Consider the following 26995-nt stretch of genomic DNA (forward strand, 5'->3'; position numbering starts at 1 on the left):
TCAAATTCAAAAACCAACCATTTTATTATAAACAAACAAACGAAAACACACCTTCAGATCAGCATAAATCAGACATTCAATTTCATATTAGAAGAAAATTATTATTATTTCTCAGTACATAAAATATGGAAATATTAAATGGAAAAGCAACAAAGGTCCTATGCGTACACACATCAGGAGCATAGGAGCGTTGACAATTCACATTGACCTTCACAGTCTCCACTGTTCCGGCATTTGGTTTTCCAGTTTCAAACTCTTTCGCTCGCTGCAATCCGATGGTTTGCTTGTGTAACTGCTCCTTGGATATTGAGGTCCGTTTGACCTCGAGCCAGTTAAGCTGAAGCACTGAGATGAAAGCCAGTTTAGTCCCAAATAGTCAAGAGTGACTTATACCTCAGAACATTGAGTTAAACCACATTAGTACTCCCATTTTAAAACGGGGGCTTTTGCCCTTTTGCACACCAGCAAATGCAGGCTGAAGAGAAGAAGAAAAACTTGCCCATTGCACTCACAAAGAATCTAACAGTACAATCCTATACAAAATCCGCCGCTCGGGGGAAAAAGCCCCACTGAATTCAATAGAGCCGCCTCCAAGGTCCTAAGTATAGGATTGTAGTTTAAGTTGCAGTTAAGAACACAGCCCAGGTTTCCCAATGACTAGGCTGCTGCTCTGACTGCTAGATTGCGTACTCCAATCAACACCCACATAATTCCAGCCCATATCACAAAGGGGAGAGAGAGAGAAAGAGAGAGAGAGGGAGAGGGAGAGGGAGAAGCTAACCAAAGAGGTCACCTTCTAGAGAATGCATCCTAGATAAAATGTGCACCACACAAAAAAAGGAGAAGCAAAAAAAGGCTTTATTTTTAAGTGATCTAACTATTCCTTAACTTAACAGAAGATTAACCAAGTACATTAAACAAACAAAAACGCATCTGTGCCCACAATTCAACGCAGATGAATAATTAACATAAAAATAATTTAGCACAGGTGAAAATAAAATACTGCGAAGAGCTCTTGATACTTCCTATGTATGTTCAAGAAAAGCTTAAGGCACATCAAAACACTTGTCCGTTTACCCCCCCCGCCCCCGCAAAGTGTCTGGACCCAAATGGGAACTGTTTGGTTGCTTACGTTTTCATCCCACATCCCAACGTTTTGGATTCGCTAGGCCCGTATCAAGTTTGCAATCTCAACACCTGAGTCGATAGCGCTTGTTTCCTTTTGTGAGAGAGCGCACAGTTCTGATGACCACAAGGGGAGCATCACTTAGGGAGGCTGTGCTGTGCAGGTGACCCTGCTAGGAGGATAATTTAGTTCTTTATTTATTACTGGCCCCAGTGTCTTCCAGGTACAAGTTGGAGCAAGGATAAGCCTTCAGAAATCGCACTGACCTAGCACTATGACTGAGGCCACCCAACAACTTGGGATGGCGGCTGTTGGTCATAGCCAAGCTCGTTGCGATGGCCGAAAAAATGCGTTCAGGAATGTGAAAGGGTGTCCGAACCAATACTGCTATATTCCAAACATCCTATGTCAGATTCAGTGAAAATTAGTGGCGATGAAAGGGGAAACCCCAGTCTGTGAACTTCTCCTGAACTATTCTCATGAGAGTGATGGCTGCTTAGCCCAGCACTCAACAGGAACCTCAAGTTGCCACTAAGTGTATTGCTGGTCACCTGGCAAGTGTACCTGTACAAAGAATCAGGTTCTGCAGTTTTAGGTGTCTACCAGCATTAGAAACTCAGATATATAAGCTAGGGCCAAATGGCTCCCCTTAAACCAAGGTTACAGTTGCCAAAGCAGAATGTCTAGTTGCCATTTGGGGGCAAGACTGCTCTAAAGTCTTATTTTTCAAATGATGGACTGTGATTGATTCTCAGTTAAACATCTGGCTAGTTTAGATGACAACCTCGAGCCAGGTTAAGAACTTTGAGAACTTAAGGAAGAAAAGTCACTTGAGCCAGGGATGTTCCACAAATCTATCGGCCTGTTCCTACCTCTCTTTCTCAATGGTGACATGGACCATTCATAACGTAAGAATATTCTTCACAACTTTTGAGCAGGGCAGTGGGAAAACAAGCGACAACAGTTAACTAGAACATTGTTCACTGCTCCTGCTCAGGCCACACAGAGAAAGCATTTTGGTTCCTGTAATTAGTTCCAATTGTGCCAGTAAAATGTAAGTGGCAGAATTCTACAGGGTGGGGTATTAGTGTGTGAAAACAGTCTAGATCAGCCTTTCTCAACCTGTGGGTCCCCAGATGTCGTTGAGCTACAATTCCCATCACCCCTAGCTAACAAGGCCAGAGCTCAGGGATGATGGGAGTTGTAGTCCAACAATATCTGGGGACCCACAGGTTGAGAGCCACTGGTCTAGCTCCAATGATCCTCAGGCACACACCTCCAGATGGTGGAGATGTCAGGCACCATCTTGACACCCAGGCATCTTCGCTTGGTCTCAAGTGGTCGATAGTCAGGTGCAAAATGCGTGGACTGGTGTGGACTTAATGTCAGGAATACACCCAAAATTCCACGTGTGAAGAGACAGACCCTAGGCAGTCCTCTACAAAACTCTGTTTCCCTCCGCTCCTTTTGCATCTCACGTGACTTCCCCAAAGACACTCTTTAAGCCAAGGGAGGCAGAGGGGAAATTGAAGTAAAACCTGCTTGAAGTCATAGCCTCTCCACATACCAAACTGGTGAAGCGAAGGCAGAAAAAATCCACAAGGGCTTTTCACCACTTCCTTGTATTGCTCTCTTTAAAAATGATGAAGTGCCTCAGGTGGCAAAACTGGTCTTTAGATAACTATGGGTTGCTACGCTCATAATTTCTCTTGAGGCCAAAAATATAAAAAAATAAGAAATCACCCCTGGTGTCAAGCTGCTTTGGCAGGAATTGCCACTTCCTAATAAAAGGTTATTCGTAAGAAGAGGACTGATGAATCAGACAGAGGACAGCCAGATGTTCCTGGGAAGCTCAGAAACTGGAAGCATTTCCTGGTGAATGACAAGGAGCAGGGTGGCCAAGAATCTGTCATATTGATGGGAGTTTGAACATTTGGGTCATGGGGAAGGAGAGAGGCATGTGCCCTGGTGCTACGGAGGAACAGAAAGGGGTTGGTTTTGGGGCCCTCACTGTGAAATCCTAACTGGAACAGGGATGCTTTAGCTGAGATTCCTGCGTTGCAGGCAGTCGGATGCTATGATTCTAAGCAAGTCCCACAGAGTTCAGCCACGCTTACGCCCAAGTCAGCAGGTGTGCGATTGCAGCCTTTAATCTCAGGAACCGGATTTTGCAATACAGCAGAGAAAAGAACGTCCTCTCCCTAGATCAGGGCCTGCTTTAGATGTACTGTTTGCAATGTGCTTTTCTGTTGAGCTGGATTTATCTTTTTGCTGAGCCTCAGTGCTAACTGATGAGTAATTCAAATGTAAATCAGCTGACAGCTGGGCAGTGCAGAACAATTCAGAGGACAGCTGCTGCAAACTCTGGCATGGCAGGGGATTAGTCAAGATCCTATACACATCCAATCTGAGCAAGCAGAGCTAGCTAGCTAGGCAGTGGGTCGTTGTTCCCTTCCTGGAGAGGAGAATTGGAAACAACTTGCACTACAACTCTGCGTGGAGTCAGAATCAGCTTCTCTCGTACCCTTTCTGCTGATATTTTATATGAATTATCAATAGGTTGCATCTGATCTAACGTTTCACGTTACTCGAAACACAATACATCCCCATTAAGGTGGCTAGATGATAGGAAGGGAAATTTCACTGCAGTGAAACTTCTTGGCATGGCAGAAAGAGGGGCACTAAAGAGGGAAACTAATACATAAATAAGGTTTGTTTTTTGGGGAAAGTTGTTGAGCTGCTGGGGGGCAAGTTTTCAAAACCTGGACATTTTGTCATTCTCACAAAATTCCCCCCAAACACTAATTCTGTCCTTGGAATTCCAGACATATGCCAACCCTACATAAATTCAAAAATTTAACCAACAGCATCTGCCAAACTATCCTCTCCTTAGTGCAGAATGGTTACAGAAGATGTGCTCTTCTTGGCCATGTGACACTCATCACTGCAAATGCCCCCTCCTCTCACCAGTAGCAGATAATCAAATCAAGTGTGTGAATGCTGTAGTCTTTGTCACCCTGTTAGAAATCTGTGTATAATGGATGTGCAAACACCTCCCTCGTTTGAAAGCAGCTTTCCTATGGACTGCAAAAGTGGCTTCTCTCTCTCTCTTCTTTCACAAGCTCTCCTGCAAAGAACCTGTGTAGAAAGCAGTGGCATAGCAGGGGTGGGTGGGCCACGGGGCGGTTGCAAAATTGTTAGGGCGTGCAAAATTTTGACACCTACTGTTGCCCTGGTGCTTCAAGAACAGTATAAAGCTCCCTGAACAGGGAATATACTTCTTTCTTGGCCCTTTGATTTCAGCCCTTAGTTGATCCTTCCAGGGATCAGTGTGTGGACATCAGCTGCCGTATTTTGCAGAATGAAAACGATCTGTTTTTACCTACACCAACAAACACACTGTCCTGCGTCCAAATTGAAATATACTCTTCCAGCGCACACACACACACAAAAACCAACTTGGGTCTGTGACACGCCTTTGGTTCAAACCCCTCCAGTACCTCCAATTTCCTCTTTCCTGTCGGGAAGTGTTGCTTTGGTGCACTCGTTTCCACCCTCAAAACATGCCCATTTCCCCACTCGGAAGCCGTTCGCAGCCAAATCTGTTCCAGAGCCATCCAGCAACCAGGTCCTTTGTGTAGCTTTCCTACATAAGCATCTCATAATCCTGCACAGGCCGCTTGGTTTCTAAACTAGCGCCCGGGTGCAGGAAAAGAGCAGTTTCATGACACTAGAACATGGGCAGAGGTAGAAGAATCACTCGGCTCCAGTTAAGAAAACCAACCCCTAATTCTGGGACTAACCAGCAGGCTTCTTTGCAACCCTTACAAAACGCATTCCCCTTTCGCTTTCCATCCCTGCCCTCTAACCTCTGCAATAGCAAACCCACTCTTTCTACTTTCTCCAGATTTCAGAACCCCTGGCCCAAGGGGTTAGACTCAAGTTTCTCTACAACAACAAGAGATAGGACAAATCTCCCTCCACTCATCAAAGAACCAGCCTCAAGAACCAGGAACTGACCCAAACAAGCATAATTGCAAACGGAGTCCCTACATTGGTGAAACTCCGTTGGCTCAGTCCCTCCAATCAGTTGCAGGGAAGTTTGTTGGGTGTTCTACCAGCTTCTAATGAAAGCAAGCGAGAGAACACAGGAGAAACAAAAGGAGAGAAAGAGAGAGAGAGAGAGAGAGAGAGAGAGAGAGAGAGAGAGAGAGAGAGAGAGAGAGAGAGAGGTGTCCCCTGTAAAAGTTACAGGTCTTGAATACATCATTTCAAAACATAGTACTGGAATGGGTTAGAGTCATCACCTTGAGAATCCTGAAAGCATTGCTTTGTAATTAGTAAGCAGAACATTAAACATATGCCCAGGTTATTTGAAAGAGAAGGAAGGGAGGAAAGGAGACGGAGGAGAGCAGAGCTTCAGCCAGTCTTGTGGCTACCATCACCAGTCCGAATTTTCCGGGCCATGATGGTCTCCTTTGACACTCGCTTGCAGTCCGTGGCCAAGCCCAGGTAGCACATAAGATCAATGAAAGCTGTTGTGATGTTCCAGTTCATGCCAAATTCACTGGTTGAGTAATCATAGGGGAAAGTATGGTGGTAGTTGTGGAAACCTTCGCCTGGGGAGAGAGAGAAAGGAGGAGAAATCATAAGCGCCCAAGTAGTGTATTTATTTGGGAACTAGATTCTGGAAAGCAGTCGACTCTAGTGAGTAAATTTTAAGTTTCTTTAGTTTGCTTGATGAGTAAAAACAATGTCCTTTATGACCGAGTGTGAGTATGTACAGTGGTACCTCGGGTTAAGTACTTAATTCGTTCCAGAGGTCTGTACTTAACCTGAAACTGTTCTTAACCTGAAGCACCACTTTAGCTAATAGGGCCTCCTGCTGCTGCCACGCCGCCGGAGCACGATTTCTGTTCTCATCCTGAAGCAAAGTTCTTAACCCGAGGCACTATTTCTGGGTTAGCGGAGTGTGTAACCTGAAGCGTATGTAACCTGAAGCGTATGTAACCCGAGGTACCACTGTATTCAATAAATGTTTGCTGCAGGAAGCCTTTAACTGCTAACTTACTGCTGGAGCTACCATTTGAACTACCATTTCCACTGCCACATTGTTTTGTCCATAATAGTATTTTGATATTAAGCCTAGATTAGCTTCTTGGTGAATGGAAAGGATCCAGAATTGGAGGCACCCCATGCAATTTTTTCTAGAAAAAAGAGGTGCCAGAGCTCCCTTGTTCTTTTATAATGGACAATGGTGCCCACCTGAGAGTTCCGGAAAGTTCTGGTGGGGAAAAATCCCCAGAAGCCCCATTATAAGTAATTAATGAAGTAACATCTGTTCTCTGGCACCAAAAGAATCAGAAGGAAAGGTTGGGTCACGTCACCCTTCTGAGGAATCATGGGACAGCCGTCACACACAAGAAGGGAGAAACCAGTGGGAGGGGAATGCCGTCAGTGTACGTGAAACAGCAAAAGACAAAGGTAGGCTAGGTGGCCTGAGAATAATTGCAACTTAAAATCAACACAGGGGAGGCAAAGGGATTAAGGATAATAATCTGTGGGGCTTGTTGCATAATCACTGGAACTGCAATAATAAGCTCCCATCGAATGTGCAAAGGAACAATTCGCATGTGGCAAGGAGATAATTACCACAGACATCTTCAGAGAGACCAAACTATGTCAAGTGGGAAATGGCAACGATAAAACTCTCTATAGATGCTGATGGAGACTGAATGAAGGAGAATGTCCTCTTCAGAGTAACTGGTCCCCAGTGTACCACACCAATGGCAGACCCTCCAAGTGTCCCTATTTTCCAGGGACAGTCCCAGATTTACAGGAGCCGTCCTGGTTTCTGGTTTGATCCCGGAATGTCCCGCTTTTCCTTAGGGCATCTCTATTTTCACCAGAGAAATGTTGGAAGGTATGCAATGGCCTCAAATCAACCCTCCAAACTGCAGCAAAGTGTTCTGCAGTTTCCTTCCTTAGAAACGTAAGGCAGAGAAATGACTGGTTGTTTGGCCCATCTCACTGTGGCAATGCGTTAAGGCTATTTCCAAGGAGTGAACAAGCAGATACGTATAGGGTGATCTACCTACAGTATGTTGTACCACTGGGAACAATTGACCATTTTGCTCCTGAATGTTCAGCGATTAGCACCTCCTACGAAACTTCTGAAGCACAAAATATTGGATCAGTGCATAAGACTGGAGCATTAATTCAAACCCTTTTCGTGACCCTCACACCAGATAGGAATAATGCCATTCGAAGTCTAGGAACTTGCTGGAAGCAATATCAATTTATTTCAGGGGCCTTCTAAACTTGCAAGAATTGGATGTTCAGATAAAATTCTGGCATAAGGTAGAATTCCTGTTCATGATGTCTAAATCCACAGAAATCTACTGTGGATCTACTGTCTGAGCCACGTTTCAGATTCCTAAAATCGCTTTTCTGCTCCTGTACTAACGAAATAATCCAGTGTGCAGGAGCAGAAATACATTCCAACTCTGTGGACTCAAGAACCGTTACCCTTTCTCCACAACACTTACCCAAAACTGCAATATTTGCTTTCAGAACAATGCCTCCCAGCTAAATAAAGCAGCATGCAAAACAGGATGACAAACAAACATTTTTTGTGGCAGATAAAAATGGTCAGTACAATTTTATATACATTTTTTTCCCTGTTCACAATTTGGATTTTTGTGTGTGTGTGTGTGTGTGTGTGTGTGTGTGTGTGTATGCCAGCTACACAGAGTAGGAGAACGTTTTCCTCTAGCCTAACTCTATAAAGTTCCTGTTGGCACTGTATTATTAAAATGGTGTTCTGCCATGCTTAAATACTAATATTATGGTCTGTAACAAAAGATGAATCTGGATGACCGTGCACTGCTTTTCACTTAGGCTTCAAAGTCAATGTGAAACAGGTCTCGCCTCAGTTAAAAGGTAGAGGAGAGGCTGGGATCAGAAATTAAACTGAGGTTCACAGAATCCCATCTCAAAGGAGAAGTGAGTTTTAGAGGTGCTGAAATTCTTCTCCGTTTTGGGATTAAAATCTGAGCCAGGAAGAATTCTTTGCTTCTGTGCCTGACTTCCAACATGCCTTCTCACCACTGTCAGGATAACTAAGGTGTTCAGATAAAGGGGAGAAGGATGTTCAGGGGAGGAGATTGCTGCAACAAGGACACCCAGGACAGTGGAGTGGGGAGAGAAAAAACTCTCTCCTAGATTGAAACCGACAAATGGGCAAGGAGTCGGTATTTGTGATATGGGCATATACATTCAGCAAAAAATCTTAGAAGATGGCTGAAGTTGGACAGCTTCTCCTGGGCTCAGAAAATCAAATGTGCACACACACAGCAAATAACTCTGCTTATTTTCAAGCCTGCCAGACTTCATTTCACCATCAACTTTCTGAAGTTAGAAGCAGTGCTCCAGTCCATCCACCGACAAAGGCAAGGAGGGAGATATTTTCCTCCCTCCCTCTTCATTGTTTGATATCCTGGTAGCATGCTGGAATGAAGGTCTTATGCAGCCCTTGAGAAATATAATTTCCCCGTGAGAACCTCTCTAGAGATGGCCTCTTTGAAAAGGTGGTAGAGAAGCCTGGGTGCTCTCCCCAGAAGCTACGGCTACCTGTGTGAAAGTCAATGGCAACAGGATGACTTCTCATGAACGAGGAAAGTGAAACAGGATGTGGGCACAGCTGGAAAACCAGGGATGGAAAGCAGGCAAAACTTCCTGCAGATCCGAACATGGGTCAAAAAAAAGGCAAAAGGTGCTTGCTAACCAAAATACACACCAACTGTGGTGGGAGCAAGACGACAACAGACCCTCCCCTCCCCCAAACCCCAACATCTTCCCCTTTACATACCTAGGGCTCCAAGTACGACAAAGTGGTTCTCTCTGGGGTTGATGTTCTTATCATACGGCCGGTTGCCATACATGTGTGCCGCACTGTTCACCAGCCAGGTGGCGTTGAGGATTAAGGCATAGCGGAGGATGGCAGCCATGTAGAAGCTGGTGTGAAACGTCTCCCCCCAGAAGTACCAAGGCACAACAGTAGGGAAAATGAAGCACATGATCACCACAGAGGTTTTATAATGCCTGGGAAGAAAGATACATGCACTGAAGTCAACATATTTTGAGCTCTTTGTAGGGGATCACATTAGAATGTCAACGTTTGAAAAAGCTCCATTTCGAGTAAAGGTAAAGGTAAAGGGACCCCTGACCATTAGGTCCAGTCGTGACCGACTCTGGGGTTGCGGCGCTCATCTCGCTTTATTGGCCGAGGGAGCCGGCGTACAGCTTCCGGGTCATGTGGCCAGCATGACTAAGTCGCTTCTGGCAAACCAGAGCAGCGCACAGAAACGCCGCATACCTTCCCGCCAGAGTGGTACCTATTTATCTACTTGCACTTTGACGTGCTTTCGAACTGCTAGGTTGGCAGGAGCAGGGACCGAGCAACGGGAGCTCACCCCGTTGTGGGGATTCGAACCGCCGATCGGCAAGTCCTAGGCTCTGTGATTTAACCCACAATGCCATCCACGTCCCATTTCAAGTAGGCCTTTGCATTTTCCTGCAAGATTTCACTCTGCACTAAATATTTCCAATTCATGATCAGATTTTTAGCTCGAACCCCCAAGGTGTCAATGGTTCAAACTACAGTGGTACTTTGGTTTTCAAACGTAATCCGTTCCGGGAGTCCATTCGACTCGCGAAACGGTTCAAAAACCAAGGCACGGCTTCCGATGGGCTTCACTCAGTCATAAGCCACGTCAGACATTCGGCTTCTGAAAAACATTCGCAAACCACTCACTTCTGGGTTTGCAGCATTCAGGAACCGATTTTTTGGGAGCCAAGCCGTTCGAGTACCAAGGTACCACTGTACTGTAAAGGTCGGAAATTTGGAATCTACAGTTCTTCCGCAATGAATGCTTATCTGATTTTCAGTTTATGTAAACAAACAAACAAATCCATTTCCTATCTTCTGGAAAAAGAAAGCAACATCAACGGGAGCCCTTTGCTCACCTCCTTTGGAACATCACAACTTTGTCAGCCTTCAGGTCGGAGAGATCCAGCTTCTTCCCCTTCTCTTTGACATCAGGGTGCTTGCGTACCAGCAGCCAGCCGATATGAGAAAAGAAAAAGCCTCGCTTTGCGTTGTGGGGATCAGCATCCGTTTCAGAGTATTTGTGGTGGACGCGGTGATCTCTGGCCCACTCATAAATGTCGTTCTGGATGAAACACAAAGGCAAACACATTAGTCGTGGTTCGAGCTGGACAACAGTCCTCCGCTTCCACAGCAATACTTTAAGGAACATGGAAGACAAAAAAACTACTTCCTTAACTCATTCACCCTGAACGCAATGCTCTAAGAAGCCCGTGTGGTGTAGTGGTTAAGAGTGATAGACTCGTAATCTGGGGAACCGGGTTCGCGTCTCCGCTCCTCCACATGCAGCTGCTGGGTGACCTTGGGCTAGTCACACTTCTCTGAAGTCTCTCAGCCCCACTCACCTCACAGAGTGTTTGTTGTGGGGGAGGAAGGGAAAGGAGAATGTTTTGGAACATTTTTCGGAAGCCAAACTGATGCGGGTGTCAGCTATTGGTGCCTGCACCAATCAGAAGCTGCACCTTGGTTTTCAAACATTTCGGAAGTCAAATGGACTTCCAAAACAGATTAAGTTTGGCGCTTTTGTTTTTGCTCTTTATTTTGCATTTCTCTTTTTGAGGCTTTTTCGGTTAATTTGTTTTTGTGACTGTGTGGAAGCCAGTTCAGCTACTGATTGATTGATTGCGTGACTGCGGAAATGGATAAAAGCCCCCCATCCAAACAGTGACCATCATCAGTGCAGGTAAGAAAAAAAATACTTCTAATTTTTATCCTCTACAATACTGTCTTATTCATTTTGCAGTACAGTACATTGATTATTGCTTTCATTTTATGGGTCAATGGTCTCGTTAGATAGTCAAATTTGTGTTAAATTGCTGTTTTAGGGGTTGTTTTTAAAAGTCTGGAACGGATTAATCCATTTTGCATTACTTTCTATGGGAAAGCGCGCCTTGGTTTTAGAACGCTTTGGTTTTGGAACGGACTTCCAAAACAGATTAAGTTTGAGAACCAAGGTACCGCTGTACAGAAAAAGGGAAACAGAAGTTACTGGGGGAAAGAGAGGGGGGTGAGATACGAATTTTTTTGTACGGAACTCCAAGTTAGCCAAACTGCAGGAGGCATGTAGCCTTGTCTGCCCTCTCCCCATGTATCCATGACTCTGGAATCTGGCCATGTTAATCATCTCATAATTCTTACCTGGAAAGCCATGGAGTTGATGATCGCCAAGAATATTCGGAGAGGCAGACTGGCTTTGTAGGAACGGTGGCTCCAAAGGCGATGTGCTCCGGCTGTGATTCCCAGCCCACTAAAGACGAAGAGAACAAATACTGCGAACAAGAAAAGCGAGGGAGAGAGTGAATTTTGAGTCTCTTGGGCGCAGGAATTTAATCCTAATTGCTTACAATTTTTGTTTAATCTGCAAGAAAGAAGGGCCTTTTTGTTGGCTAGGTTCAATTCTAATCCTTCTAACCTCCTTTGGGGTAGGTTTGCGGGTTTGGCAGAAGGAGATAGGATCTGCCCATGCGATGCCCACCTGGTGGAAACTCTAGCTCACACGGCCCTTAAATGTATGACGATCTCCGCCAACAATTTCTAGACCATCTATGTATTCCAACATGGAAACCAGAGACGGAGGTTATGTGCTTCTCATTACAGGGGAGAGACCAGCAGCTCACCAAGACAGTAGCTAAGTTCCTCTATTTGATTTTTTGTCACTGACGTATGCTAGAGGGACGGGGTGGCGCTGTGGGTTAAACCACAGAGCCTAGGACTTGCTGATCAGAAGGTCGGCGGTTTGAATCCCCGCGACGGGGTGAGCTCCCATTGCTCGGCCCCAGCTCCTGCCAACCTAGCAGTTCGAAAGCACGTCAGAGTGCAAGTAGATAAATAGGTACCACTCCAGTGGGAAGGTAAACAGCATTTCTGTGCGCTGCTCTGGTTCGCCAGAAGCGGCTTAGTCATGCTGGCCACATGACCTGGAAACTGTACGCCAGCTCCCTCGGCCAGTAAAGTGAGATGAGCGCCGCAACCCCAGAGTCGGCCACGACTGGACCTAATGGTCAGGGGTCCCTTTACCTTATGCTACAGGATCCTGCCCTTGCTGGAAACCCACAGAGATGAGGCGGATCACTCGCCTCTTCTGCCCCTTGGTGGGTGACTGCGCCGCTGGGGTGGCGACGAGATTGCACTGGCCTATCTATTCTGAATGTATTCTGAATTTTCTTATGTGGTGCCAATAAAGGTTACTTGATTTGACTTGAGAGAGTGAATTGGAAGAAGCCTACTTCAGCGTTATCCCACTGCAACTCACAAACGTAAGCATTGCTAAGAAAAACAAACCAGTAATAAGGACTGGAGGAAATTCAAGGACTATTTGAATAAATATTGTAATATAAAAAAAAATTAGAAATGACTTGAAAGAAACAAATAGGCCTAGGATTAAATTAAGTTATAATTAAATAAATGGGATTTAGAATGTTAATAAAAGTGAATAAGATGGACTATAATTGGAAATTGTTTTAGTTTAATAATGATATTGGAAAGCTGTTACTTTTCATTACAAGGAAACTCAGAAGGGAGGGATTTGAGGAAGTCAACCAAGATGTTTAAAAGGTTGGATTTGTGAAGAATTAAGTTTGTTGTTATTGTTTATCTGTTTATTGTTCCCCCCTTTTTTTTTCTCTTTCTTCTTTTTTCTTTTTCTGTTTTTGCGTATCATTTTGCTTTGAGGTTTGTGTTATCACTGTGGAAAATCTAATAAAAATATATATTTTTTTAAAAAACAACAAGAATAATACTCATTTGAAGGAAGAAACTGGAGTTCAATTTGTTAGAGAAACAGAAGGCAAAGAATTGCCATTCAGACAGGTTTCACCCAACACTGCAAATCTGTGTCTGATTTTTTAGGGCATATCAAGAGATCCACTTCACAAATGTCTGATTTCTTAATTGTTATTATTTTTTGGCATACAGTATTTGTTGCATGAGATCCAGGCAGCTTTGGGCCGGAGACGTCGCATATTTCCAGAACTAAATTATATCTTATTGATAGGGCAAGTGCAATTATTTCCCAGCTAGCAAGGCTTTTCATTTGGCGTGTGAGTCATGGACCCATCCTCAACAATACTTGTAATATCCCGGTGGGTTAATTGCACAACTCCTGCATGCATCGCAAGTGCAGAGTTTATTAAAAGGAGGCAATAGCAGAAGTTCTAAAAAGATAAGGAGAATGATTAAATGTTTATGGGCAGGTCTAGTGCTGCAAGTCTTGTGGAAGGAGCAACCAAGCCACAGATTAACCACAAAGCCAGTGCACTACACATAGATAAGTCAAGAACAACAGATTGTAAGCTCTGCTGAGCCAACGAATAGTTTCTCTGTTACTAGATCAGCTCTCCTGCTTCTTTAGCTGCTCACGCGGAAAACAAAATTACTTTTTTTAAAAATGTAAATTAAAATGTATAGCCCACCTTTCTAGGAAAAACACACACTGGACATCTTTAAACTGAACAACTTCTTAAAACAACATAAACGGGAAATGGAAAGGGAGAACCAAACAATCAGAAAAGGCAGAAACAGAAGAGCAAAAAGCCAAACTGAGAAAAACGACCTTTTTAAACACCTGCTGAAATAATACAGTTTTTGATGCTTCCTTAAAAGCTGGCAACTAGTGGTTGGGGTGGGGAGAGAAACCATAATATGTCTGGCAGTGCCAATCCTGATATGGGAATCAATACAAGACTGCAGTTTAGCTTCTGTAAGCAGAGGATGCTCAGAAACCTGATCTCTCTGCTTGCAAAACCTGATCCTCTGCTGCGCATAGGAGTAGACAGCGTGCATAGCTGTCCAAGGGATTATTGTGCTCAAGTCACTTTGGGCAGAAACAGCCTTACTGCATCGAGTGCTGAAAATCCCCCTGCTTCCTAGAACCCCAGGTGTTAACCCTGCTCTGAATCAAATCACTAATTACAGACCCTCCAAGTGTCCCTATTCTCCAGGGACAGTCCCGGATTTTCAGAAGCCGTCCCTGTTCCTGACTTGATCTCGGAATGTCCTGCTTTTCCTTAGGACACCCCTATTTTCATTGGAGAATTGTTGGGAGGGTATGGTACGATCTCCCTATTTTCACTGGAGAAATGTTGGAGGGTATAGAGTTATGTGACCCCCGAGCCAAGGAGATAAGTAACTATACAACCTTTAGAAGACGTCTGAAGGCAGCCCTGCATAGGGAAGTTTTCCAATGTTCAATGTTTTATTATGTTTTTATATGCGTTGGAAGGTGCCCAGAATGACTGGGACAACCCAGTCACATGGGCATGGTATAAATAATAAAATTAGTAGTAGTAGTATTATGGATTAGTAAAGGCAAAGGTAAAGGGACCCCTGACCGTTAAGTCCGGTCATGGACGACGCTGGGGTTGCGAGGGAGCTGGCTTTTGTCCGCAGACAGCTTCCAGGTATTGTGGCCAACATGACTAAGCTGCTTCTGGCAAACCAGAGCAGTGCACGGAAATGCCGTTTACCTTCCCGCCGGAGCGGTACCTATTTATCAACTTGCACTGGTGTGTTTTCGCACTGCTAGGTTGGCAGGAGCAGGGACTGAGCAACGGGAACTCACTAAGTGACCAACTAACCGCCAACCTTCCAATTGGCAAGCCCAAGAGGCTCAGTGGTTTAGACCACACCGCCACCTGCATCCCTTATTATATTATCCTATGGAATAGGATGTCCCTATTTTCATCAGAGAAATGTTGGCGGGTATGTGAGAGGGAAAGTCACCTCCCACTGTTTGTAGCGATGATATCGCTGCTAGTCTCCTAAATTGGCTGCTTTAAACGATGGCCTTGAAATAATGCTGAAGGATTGTTAAGACAGTCAACCTAGAGGGATCAATTGTGAGGACAGACCGTATAACTAGCACATCTGAAACCCAGAAGGCAGTGCTGTTCTCAAAGCACAATGGCTTCTCAGGGGAAATGACCAAAACATTGTCTTTAAAATTGGGCTCCTTGTTCAGAACAAAGGGCCTTTGTGGGGACTCAGCTGATGCCGAATATTTCGGCTTCTATTGTGAAAAATCTGAGTCAGCTGGACCAAAATAAACAACAAGAAACAAAAACAGAACATTTATCCCTTGTTCCTTGTTTCCGGGCCTTTCATTTTGGGCCGCTTTAAGTTCTAAATATGTAACTTGGGGTTGCCTCCCTCTTTTTAAAGAGGGCAGCCCCACAGGTTCACCTGATTAGAAAGTGCAAATTGCCCCATTACAGCCCAATTCCAAACACCCTGGTTGATGGCTCCATACAGAGCAGTTTGCATATCAACTGTGGGTACACTCAGCTCTTGTAATCTGTTATCATTATTGCTGCTGGAGGCGTCAGATCACATTTTAAACATGACAGTATAAAAAAATATCTCCATAGCTTTGTCTATAAAGATCTACATGTACTACAATAAAAAAGAGAAGATAATAAGCAGGGACCGGTTATTATGTACTGGTTATTATATGTACTAACTAATGCCTTGGAGCCCGTCCATTCTGCAGTATGTGAACAGTGAGGTTCTGAGAGTAAATGGGATAAAGTTCCTCCAGTTACCACAAATCAGACATTCATATCTTTCAGAACTCAGGCAATTCAAAGTTGGGTGGCATTTTGTGGTTCACCAGCTGTTCTTTGCAGTGATGCAGCAAGGCGGATATTGGGACGAGGGCAAAAAGGCTGAGGCCTGGAAGAGGCTATCTTGCCAGTTTCAGAATGTCACCTGATGTCAAATGTGTTTCCTCCCCCCTCCCCCCCAAAGGCTTTGTCATTGTGGCTATCAATGGGATTTTATAGCTGCCATTGGTTCAAACTACTGAGCTGAAGTTTATTAGCATTTGAAACATTGGCTGCGTAAGTGGCTGAAATATTGTCCTCTTCCTGCATTAAACGGATGGAGTTCCTGGAGTTTCTCCATCGTTATTTGTTTGTTTATGTATTGCATTTAGACCCCACCTTTTCTCAAAGGGCTCAAGGTGAAAGACAGGGTTTTCATCCACCCAATCTGCAACTCCATCTCACCCAGAATACATTTCCCATCTTTTCCATCTGAGATAGGAAGCAGACCAGTGGTCATTCTCACTCATCATTGAGAAGACCTTCAGGGTCATAAACAGGGTTCTCTTCCCCCAATCCTACTTCAAGATACCAGGCATTGATCTTGGGAATTTTTGTATGTTGCATTCCTACAAGGAGCGCATATTTCAGAAGGAGAGAACGTTGAAAATAGCAGCGTTCTCAAATAGAGAGCATGGATGTTTCCCAGAAGGAAGATAAACAAAAGTTGGAATGTTAAGAGACACACCCTAAAATATTAGCTTCTCTGAAACTGCCCTTTGAAAGCATGCAACTCTGAGGTGGAGATGCACCCTTGGCTGGAATTGGCTACGTCTCCCTGCGAAGTCTAAACAAAGCAGCCTCTCTACTAAAGCTTTCTAAAGAGCAGAATTTCAAAAGCGATAAAAAAAAGAAACCCCAATGTTCACACTGTAGGGAGGAGAGCATTTATTTTGCTTCCTATGCTGTTTATTCACAAGTCACCCAAGAAGTGGCCATTTTAGAGGCGTATGTGTGTGATAGCTGTCAACTTTTCCCTTTTCTTGTGAGGAATCCTATTCAGAATAAGGGAATTTCCCTTAAAAAAAGGGAATCGTTGACAGCTATGGTGTGTGTCCTTCTGTGGCCTGCATCAGGTGTAATGGCTGGTCTAATGCCCTCAAGTGGTAGCAAATTGCTATTTTGTGCAAGTTTATGGAGGCAAACCACTCTAAAAGTCTTTCTTTGCCCCATTGCTTTCAACAAGCATGGTGAAACATTTGTTCTAGTTGAAAATAGGATGTTGAAGAGTATTTCGCGTTTCTTTTTGAGGAGATGGCATGGATGTCAGGATTTGAGTACAGTGGTACCTCGGGTTACAAACACCTCAGGTTACAAACACTTCAGGTTACAGATTCTGTTAACCCAGAAGTAGTACCTCGGGTTAAGAACTTTACCTCAGGATGAGAACAGAAATCGTGCAACAGAGGCATGGCGGCAGCAGGAGGCCCCATTAGCTAAAGTGGTACCTCAGGTTAAGAACGGTTTCAGGTTAAGAACGGACCTCTGGAACAAATTAAGTTCATAACCAGAGGTACCACTGTATTGGTTTTTGTTTATATCTTCAGTCCACTATTTGTCCATTTAATTAGGAACATATGCATAGCACATGGTCTCTTAGGACAGTTTAGCTGTGCACATGTTCAGTGGAGGGATGGAATCAAAAACAAAACTGCTTGCAATTCTACTGAGAAGGAATAGCCTTCCTGAAAGATTGATAACAGGCTTGCTTTCATGCTGTGCGTTGTATTCAACTGAGTCATCCTCAGAAGTCACTCATCAACATGATTAACTTTTGCATGTGACGTCTTAATACTTTAAAATTGCAAGCTGCCTTGGGTGTCTTGGCAGACATATAAATGCAATAAGTAAACTTAACAAATGAGGCCAGCTTAGAGTTCAGCGGGAGCACCAGATTGGCTCTGTTGGTGGGTTTGCACCGCGCTGACCTCCCCAATGCTTCTCCTTCTCAGGAAGCAATAGTGACTCATCTGCCATGACCCTAACATAGTAACTCTGGTGAGCTGCACCCAAGATGGTTAACCGGCCCAGGTGTATAGGGACTTTTTTTTTAAAAAAAAAATGCCTTTGCGCACAAAAATCAGCTTACTAAATTTTTTTTTAGAAGGAAAGGATGTGCATCTTAATGGCTATGAGGGTATTGGCAATCCAGATGGGCCTGCCTTGAGGAGGGAACTTAAGTGTGTGCTACAATATGCTTCTGAACTAATTAAAAAACAGCAACCACAATGCTTCCCGATGGAGCCTGTTCCTGTGTTCACAGGTGGTAATTAATTCTCCCCGAGGACCTCTGAGAGCAAGGCTGAACACGGCAATGATGAGAGGCAGATCCCATTGCGAAGGAGGTCAGAAAACAGAACAAAACAAGCAGGCAATTCCTTCAGAGGGAAATCAACACGTTCTTTGCTTACCCCACACCAAGGTGGCAAACTTCGCTGTAGGGGTGAGCCAGATAGCTGTGTACAGTGCACTTAAATGGAGGAGAGACATGAGAATTATGTTCCTCCAGACGTATCTCTTCTGCGGCTTGGGGCCTTCTTTCTCACGATAGGTCTCGTCGAAAACGTCATCCGTCATCTCTCTGTGAGGTCCGATGTCATCCTGGGCGGAGTGGACCTTCTCCATGCTAGCTGCCCCATTCTGGGCCACGCGAGCAAAGGCAGTGGTGGTGGAGAAATCTGAGGGGAGCTGGCACGAGAGGCAGAGAAAGGGAAACAAAAACCAAAGTCACAAAGAGAAGAATTGGAATCAAAGCTCTTGTTATGTTAGGCAAATCCACAGGCGGCCAAATGGCTCCTGGGCCCTGAGGCACGTTCAGGCAGAGATGGGCCATGTTGGGAAGCCACTGTTAATTGTGGTTGCTTGTAATTATCATCATTTAAACAAGCTGGCTAGAAACCAAGGTATCGTGGAACACGGCCACTTCTTTTCTACACATAAGCAAGATGGCAACCTTCATTTAGTGCGGCAGTTCTTTCAGACTAGTGACTGCCATCATACAAGGAAACAGGCCAGCGGTAGCTATTCCTAATCAACCCATTTTGACCTTATGCAACTGTCCCAATAAAGCATCAGGTGATCAATGATATAACCCTCCTTCTCATAAACAACACAAAGCATTTATCTAAATTCCAGATCTTAATTCTTCCTAATTGCTGGCACTTCGATCGAAAGGACACCACATAGATTACTTCAGAAGTGACTCGCACTGCCACACCATCAGAAGGTTTCAAGAAAGACGACATGACCTGATGAGAGGCTCGGTGGAGAACAGAGGAGATCAGGAGACAGGCTCCAGCCGGGCGCAGCTGGCAGCAGGGAAGTCATTCTCCAAAGCTGCCTCCTCCTCCAGACTGGCAAATAGCACTGAGATCCCGCCCACATGAGAAAATCACAATGCAAGCGGGAGCAGGCACTAACATGGTGCAAAAAGCTACTCTTGAGACCTGCCATATACCGTAGTTTTCGCTCTATAAGACGCACCAGACCACAAGACGCACCTAGTTTTTGGAGGAGGAAAACAAGGAAAAAAATATTCTGAATCTCAGAAGCCAGAATAGCAAGAGGGATGGCTACGCAGTGAAAGCAGCAATCCCTCTTGCTGTTCTGGCTTCTGGGATAGCTGCGCAGCCTGCATTCGCTCCATAAGATCCCATTGCGAAGGAGGCGCACAAACATTTCCCCTTACTTTTTAGGAGGGAAAAAGTGAGTCTTATAGAGCGAAAAATACGGTACCTAGAAAGAAAATGAAACAACAAAAAAAGAAAGAACAAAGAGAAAAAACAAAAACACCCCCCAAATCATATACATACCAACACACAAGACTTCCTGTCTATCCTGTTGTATATTCATTTTTTACAAATGAATGCACTCTTATTATTGTATATTTCTTTACATTTTATCTAATACATTCCTATATCAATATGATTGATATCAATCAATATCAAATAAGTCTTATTTCTCAACTCATTCTCACTCCAACGTCAATCAAATGCTAGCGTAGATAGCGAACCTTTACTGTACAGGAATGAAAATCAAGATGAGAAAATGTTACTGTCCTCACCCTTTGTTATATACGGGGCTTTTTTTCCCCAGCCAGAGCTCACCGGAGCTCAGCTCTGGCACCTCTCTGGTGGGCACTGTTGCCATCCTAAGAGAATAAGGAGGAAATTCGTGGTAAACTCTGGCACCTCTGGGGATAGGGCAAATGCTTCATGCCACTGCTCCTGGTCGGGTACCCATTGCTGTGAGAAGAGGCTTAATACCGTATGGTGCGTCTCATAGAGCGAAAAATACGGTATATAAAATTTGTATATAATTTTTGTATACATGTTGGAAATTATACTATAGTAAGTCCTGTAATGTAATATGACAACGTTTACCGTTGCATAAATAAAATGCAAATTCAAAAAATAAATAAATGATTTTCATTCCTGGGATGTCTTGAGTTTCCTGATAGGTCATATTCAAAGAAACTCTGTACCAGATTTCCCCTCCTTTTCCTAACCATGTTTGTTCCTCTTCTAAAGCCTTCACAGCAACCAGAGAAGGGATGGTCAATGTGGTGCCTTCTGTATGTTTTGAACTCCAAATCCCGTCAGCCCCAGCAGTGGATGATGGGAGCTGTAGTTCAATAACATATCGTGCCCCCTTATGATGACTTTAGCTGGAAGTCACCGTACGGTAGAAAGAAAATGGGCATGTTAAATTAGTCCAGTCAGCATCTGCATTAGATTTGAATTGTTTTTGTATATTAAATTATTGTTTGTTTGTCTATGCAGTATATTGAAATCTTCGGCACAGAAGTAAATAACAGTCATCAATGGGGAAATGAAATGATCTGTTTGTTTGCTTTATAAATCATTCACTGGAGGGAAAACCAGAACACTTTGCAGCATTAATATATGAAGCCGTACCATAAAGGCCACACCAATAAAGTTGTGGGAAAATGTATTCTTAATTGCCTGCATTAGTATGATAGAAAAGAAAAAGTTTTCAGCTGGCATTTGAAAGGTGAGGCGATATGCAGCATGCATAAAAAGGTAAAATAAAAACAAAATTTAAAAGAAGCAAGGCCACACCCACATAGAGAGAGCCCAAGGAAAAGATAAATAAGGAGCTGAAATAAAATTGTAAAGATAATTATGTCATGCAAATAATTTAAGAGAATGTCTTCTGTTTGAGGTTTTCATTGCTAACAGCTTCGAGACAGGAAGCGATTCGTAAATGGAAATAAATCAGCCTGGCTTTCTTTAGACTACTCCAGAACAGCTCTACAGAGGTTCCTGTATAGTCTTTTGAGCTGGCTGTAATTATGTCTATTGCCTCTGACCGGTAGGGAGAGACAGAACAATGAAGGCATCAAAGGGGCTGGGACTGGCAGGAGGGCCCCTTCCCCCCCATAAAATCTCTCCACCTCATCACCTCAGCCCAGAACCACAATGACTAATGTGCTCTCCTCACCCTCACCCCACAGCCACCTCCGCCAATCAAAGCAGCTTACACAGACTGTACCAAAATTACACACGAGGAGGACCCAGGAAGGTTGGCTCCTCCTCAGTCCCTGGTTCCAAAAAAATAATACGCCTGCAGTTAATTGCAGTGGCAGGTAAACAAACTGCTTGCCTCTAGCAACCAGGTTTTCTTGCTAGGGATAGAGGCTGAGGGAACCATTTTGCAGGGCGCTGCAAAAACCTATATGGGTGCTGGGAGGAGTCTCCCCACGGCTTCTGGCTTCTAAACCTGGCCTGGTGAGAGTGATAGCATCAGGACTGGTCCTGTCGTCATGCTTTAATCCCAAAGTTAGGCACGGTTCGGCTCATCCATTTCAGTGAAGCTGCAGGGTGATGAACGCTGTAATCCTGACACCCACTTCCCTGGGAGCAAACCCCACTGAACCCACTATAAGCTTACTTCTGAGAAGAGAGGCGTGGGATGGCACCTTTACGCAGCCTGGAAGCAACCCTGCTAAGGCAAGGCCGTAAGCTGCTTTGAGGGATTTCCCTTTTCTTTTTTTCTAAATATATCCAGAGGATTGGAATATATGCACGATTATATAAATAGGTATGCATTCTTTATTGAAAAATAAAAAGGACAAAATTGCAAGTGCACAGGAGAAACAAGAAGTAGTATCCATGTGGAAAACGAAACAGGACAACAACAACAAAAATATATTGTGCACATTGCAAAAAAGGGGAGAAAATTATTATTGTAGTTAATCAGACCTTAACCTAATATGGTGTTTTTTCTTTTTACAATTAAGCGGCGTGCAAATTTTGTGAAATGAATGACATAAAATAAATACAGTGGTACCTCAGGTTACAAACACCTCGGGTTAAAAACACTTTGGGTTACAAATTCCGCTAACCCGGAAGTAGTACCTCGGGTTAAGAACTTTGCCCCAGGATGAGAACGGAAATTGTGGTGCAAGGCCCAATTAGCGAAAGCGCGCCTCAGGTTAAGAACAGTTTCGGGTTAAGTACAGACCTCCAGAACGAATTAAGTGCATAACCTGAGGTACCACTGTAATATGTTTCTGGTCAGAATCCAGAAATTCTGGTGTCACAGAATCACAGAATTCTGGTGTGATCCATGAAAGGCTTGGGACATAGAAATCTGACGCAGCATTGCAGTAGCCGGGCATTAAGATCTTTGAGATGGGCTCTTTTTATCATTGTGACTTTGGAAACCATTCGGTGACACAGGAGAAGGCCTTCCCTGTGGTGGCACCCCAAATGTGGAATACCCTCTAATCTGAGTTATGTTTGGCACTCACTTTAGCTCAGTTACAGCATCAGTTTAAGACCTGGCTATTCTGCCAGGCTATTCACCAAAAGCTGTTAACTCTGCAGCGCAACAGTTAGCAAATTAGACGCTCTGTGTTTCACAGTGGCTATTATTGTTTTATCTGTTCTCGTTTCACTAACTGAATGATTGCTTCAGTTGCAGCCTCCTTGCTTTGTGTGGGTGGCTCGTGCAATTTGGAGCCTTCAAAAAAATCAGGGCTCAAGCTTGCCCAAGTAGACAGGCTGCCCTGTCACGCCTTAAGAGTGATGCAGGAGAAGAAGGGATGATGTAACAAAGGGGGAGGTGATGCAACAAGGAGTGACAAAAATGTGATGGGAGGGGTAGTGTGCCCCCCTCCTTGTGCAATGGTAACCACATAAGGGGAATGATGATGATGATGATGATGATGATGATGATGATATTTATACACTGCCCATCTGGCTGGGTTTCCCCAGCCACTCTGGGCAGCTTCCAGCACATATAAAAACATAATAAATGTCAAACAGGAATGCCAAAGAAAGCTCATTGGGGAAGATCTACCCTTCCATTCCGACTGAGAGTCCAAAGGCTCCCATGGAAGATCTACCCTTCCATTCCGTCTGAGAGTCCAAAGGCTCCCACCTTTTTCTACAAACCAATTCACATTGCTATAGTATCAATGTGATGGTCAGTTGCAAGGGACACAATTTATAGCCAAAGTCAAACACTTCTTAAGTGCCATTCATTCTAATGGAGAATTTAAAAAGATCTAGGCTGCAATCCCGTGTAATGCACACACGGAAGGAAGGAAGGAAGGAAACCCCACTGAACAATGTGAATCAACATTGTTTGATACAGAGAGTCACTGAGATGGTAACTAGGCCTTCAGTCCTAACTACGTCTACAGAGAAGTCAGTACTGTACTGTACTGTAATTGCTTTAGGGGGCGTGAGATTGCAGTCTAATTTGTTGGGATTGAGGCAACCAGCGTTTTGGAAACAGCTTTGAGCCTCTGGGACACGATGGGCTACTTCTAGCAAGAGAAATGAATAAGGAGCTTTACTGCACTGAATATGAAATGAACACTGGAGTCGAGAGTTCTTTTTTACGATGGTCCTGGAGAAAACAGAACGAGTAACACGCTGCCTTTTAACAAACCAGTTTGCATGGAGGAAAATTTTAAAAATAAGCAGCCTTTTGTGTTTCATAGAACTTTTGGTCAGATGTATTTCTATTAGCAGCAACATTTATTAGCAATATTGCCTGAGGGCATGTGAGACCACCACCTAAGGAGGTTTGGCTCCTGCATATCTGAAAGCCAGGGAACCAGATGTGCACTGTAGCAAGTTATGAGTAACATAAAAGATTGGCTACTCCTGCAAGAACACGCTAGTATATTATCGCTTTCTTTCCCTCGCCTTGAAACAACACAGATGCTTAGCTTGTGTAGATCTGTGGCACCTATGCAGTCCCCCCCCCATCCGCCAAAGGCTGCCTGCTGTTTTTGACTGGACAGGTATTGTCAGCGGAAGAGGCTTTGGAGAATGACCTGGATGCTCTCTCAAGCATGCTAAAGGCAACTTGGCAGCAGAAACCGCATTCCTAAAGGCCAGGTGGCCTCCCGGGAGTAACCTGCTCATTCTATAATCTTGCTAAAAGCCCTGGCAAGGATACCCTTTTCGCCGAAAGCTCTTCTGCCAAAGAGAAACTAACGTGCAGGTTTCAATCCGGGGGCGCGTTGCAAAGGAGTCCAAAGGAGAGCTTGCTCGCAAGTAAATGCAAATCGAGACTGCAGCCTGTCATACTCAGAGCTGCAGCTGGGCTGCCAGGACCGCAGTGAGGCATCGGGTGAAAAAGTAGATCCAACCAGTGGCGCAGTCGTGGCTTGGAGAGACTGGGTTCTCTCCCTCTAACGCAGCGCATACGTGTTTACTCCCATGCAAACCCCACTGCCTTTAACAGGGTTTGCTCCCGGGAAAAGGCAAAGAAGGCTGCAGCCGGCAGCTTTCCCCACTGTCTCCATCACAAAGCCGCTGCCAATGGCCCGGCTAGTGACGCCCCCCTGCCTCGCTCCGCGGCGCGCATCGCCAGCGATTGCGCATCGCCTCCGCCCCCTTGCGCACAGAAGCCGTTGCAAAAACCAGGTCGGGCTGTGGAAGGCCTGGATGCAGGGGCAAGACCTCGGCGCGGGGCTTGCATTATTCACACCCTCTGGTTTAAGGAGGTGCGCGCAGGGGAGAGACCGGAATGCGTTGGTTTTTTTTTTTTTTAATGGATGTTTTTGCAGGGCCTTTCGACGCGGCCATCAAAGAAGGATAATAATACTAAAGGAAAGGGATGCTGCTCTGGGATGCTGGAGGGGAAGGGAGAAGCAGGCAGGCAGGAAGGAAGGATGCTGATCCCCGGCTGTTGCCCAGGAAAGGATGCGGACCGGGCTTCCCAAGCCATGGGGTCGGATGGAGAAGGAGCTCTCCACGCACCCCCATCCCGCGGGACAGGCAGCAACGACCTACCAAGGGGGACGGATGAGTCGTCAGCCGCTCTGGGTTGCCTTGGGCAAGAGAAAGCGACTCACCATTTTAAAAAATAAAATAAAAATTATTAAGGAGGAGGAAGCGGCGCCTTACCTCCCCGTGGGCTAGTTGGGCAGGCATCGGAAGAGGGCTTTGTGCTGCTCTTCCTCCGGCGCGATGCTCTCTCGGCGATGCTCTTTCCCGGCTCCGCTGGTGCGCAGCTGCCTCCAAGTCCCCACGCTCCTTTGGCTGCTGTGCGCGCTGGTGCGCAGCTATTTAAGTTGCCCGAGCCCTGAACGCGAGTAACCCCCCAGGAGGTGCCCGGTCTCTCTCTCTCTCTCTGGCCCTTTGTTTGCACGGCGACGATGTCCAGCGGCGCACCACGGGGCGATCAGGGTCCGTCCACTCTGCGCAACTCCGCCGAAAAGGATGCCTTGACGGTCCGGTGGCGCTGCTTAAGTGGAGCTCAGCTGGGCGCAGAGGCGAGCAGGAGGCTGGTACCTTGGCACTTGGAGAGAGCCTCCCATTGGTCGCCGGCACTTTGGTGCCACCTCGCTGCGCGCTCCGCATTGGCTGCCCGCAATCTGCTGTTGGACGGCGCCGTTGGCCGCGGAGGGACTCCGTTGCATGCATGGCCCTCGCATGGCCAGCCGGGTGCGCAGCCGGCGCGTCAGCCGGGACTTTCCCCTTAGCAGCTGATGCGCCGCCGGGGAGAGGGAGAGGTTAGGAGGAAAAGGGGGCGTGCGCGCGCGCGCCCGAGAGGCTTACGCCGCTCCCGGAACCGGGAAGGCAATGACCGACAGTGACCTCCGCCGGCAAAGTGGGTCACGAGGTCCTCCCTTCTGTGGGGCGGTGCAGACCCCGAGCCCGCTCCCCACGGGTTTGGAGCTTACCGGCGCAGCCCAGCGAGGCGTTGGCAAGCAGGCGCCGGGGTCCGCAGCCCTTGGCGCGTTGGAAGTGCCCTGCCCAGGCGTGCCAACTTGAATATAATATGGGTTGGGAGGCAGGCAAGCCCTGTCCCGCATCCATCACAAGACGTGGTGCGCACCATTTGAATATCCATCAGGGGTCATGTTTGGGGATCAGGCTTTTGTTGGAGCGGGGAGAATCTAAGATTTGTCTTGATTGGGGGGTGGCAACTGCCCCCATAACGCCCCCCCCCCGTGTAGCCAGGGGGGCAGAACCTCAGTTACTTAGGTATTTTTATTTTATTGCCTACACCCATGTCAGGAGGGCCAACTTGAATAAAATACTGGAAAACCAGGTAAGCCCCTCCACACATAATCAGTCACATGACACAGCACACACACACCGTTTGAATGGCAATGCCCATATTGCAGCCCCCCCCCCAATATTTTATGGCGGGGGAGGGACATTGTCCGCTAGGAGTTAGGCTGGCAGTATGTTCTAAAAATGGGAATCACCAAGAAACGTCCAAAAATCTTAACACACTCCTGTATGGGCTCTGAAATGAAGCCAGTGAAATCTTTTTGCCTGGGCAGAAGGATGCAATTCCGGTGGTTGCCACACATTGAAGCTGAGCAATTGGTCCAGTAGCCTTTCCTTGCTGCTGTTATGGAGGGGAATTTAGAAACACGCAGACTTTTCACCCAGCCCTATTTCTGAAGCCACTTCTCTCTTTTGCAGCCCCACCTTGAACCCACCATTTTACCCTCCACGACCATGCCTCCCCCCTCCTTTGGGGCAAGCCCCCTTGTACACAGACCACCTCCACGGAGGCTGCTGCGGTCTTCCTCCACCCAAACATTGCAATGACTCGGTATGTTGTTTGTTCCAAGGGGACAGCTGGGCGGTGAGGCCCATA

General features: G+C 45.6%; 1 protein-coding gene across 1 annotated transcript; it reads right to left on the reverse strand.

The window, feature by feature from the left end:
- SCD (stearoyl-CoA desaturase) lies at positions 1-25655 on the reverse strand. The gene is made up of 6 exons (XM_081191848.1): positions 25285-25655; positions 18304-18580; positions 11433-11563; positions 10154-10359; positions 8997-9229; positions 1-5745 (listed from the first exon to the last, which is right to left on the reverse strand). The coding sequence occupies exons 1-6, from the start codon at positions 25309-25311 to the stop codon at positions 5546-5548; spliced, it is 1074 nt and encodes a 357-aa protein (XP_081047974.1). The 5' UTR covers positions 25312-25655; the 3' UTR covers positions 1-5545.
- Between the last annotated feature and the right edge of the window lie 1340 nt (positions 25656-26995).

The sequence above is a fragment of the Podarcis bocagei genome (genome assembly GCF_964188305.1).
Source record: "Podarcis bocagei genome assembly, chromosome: 4".
Taxonomy (NCBI): domain Eukaryota; kingdom Metazoa; phylum Chordata; class Lepidosauria; order Squamata; family Lacertidae; genus Podarcis; species Podarcis bocagei.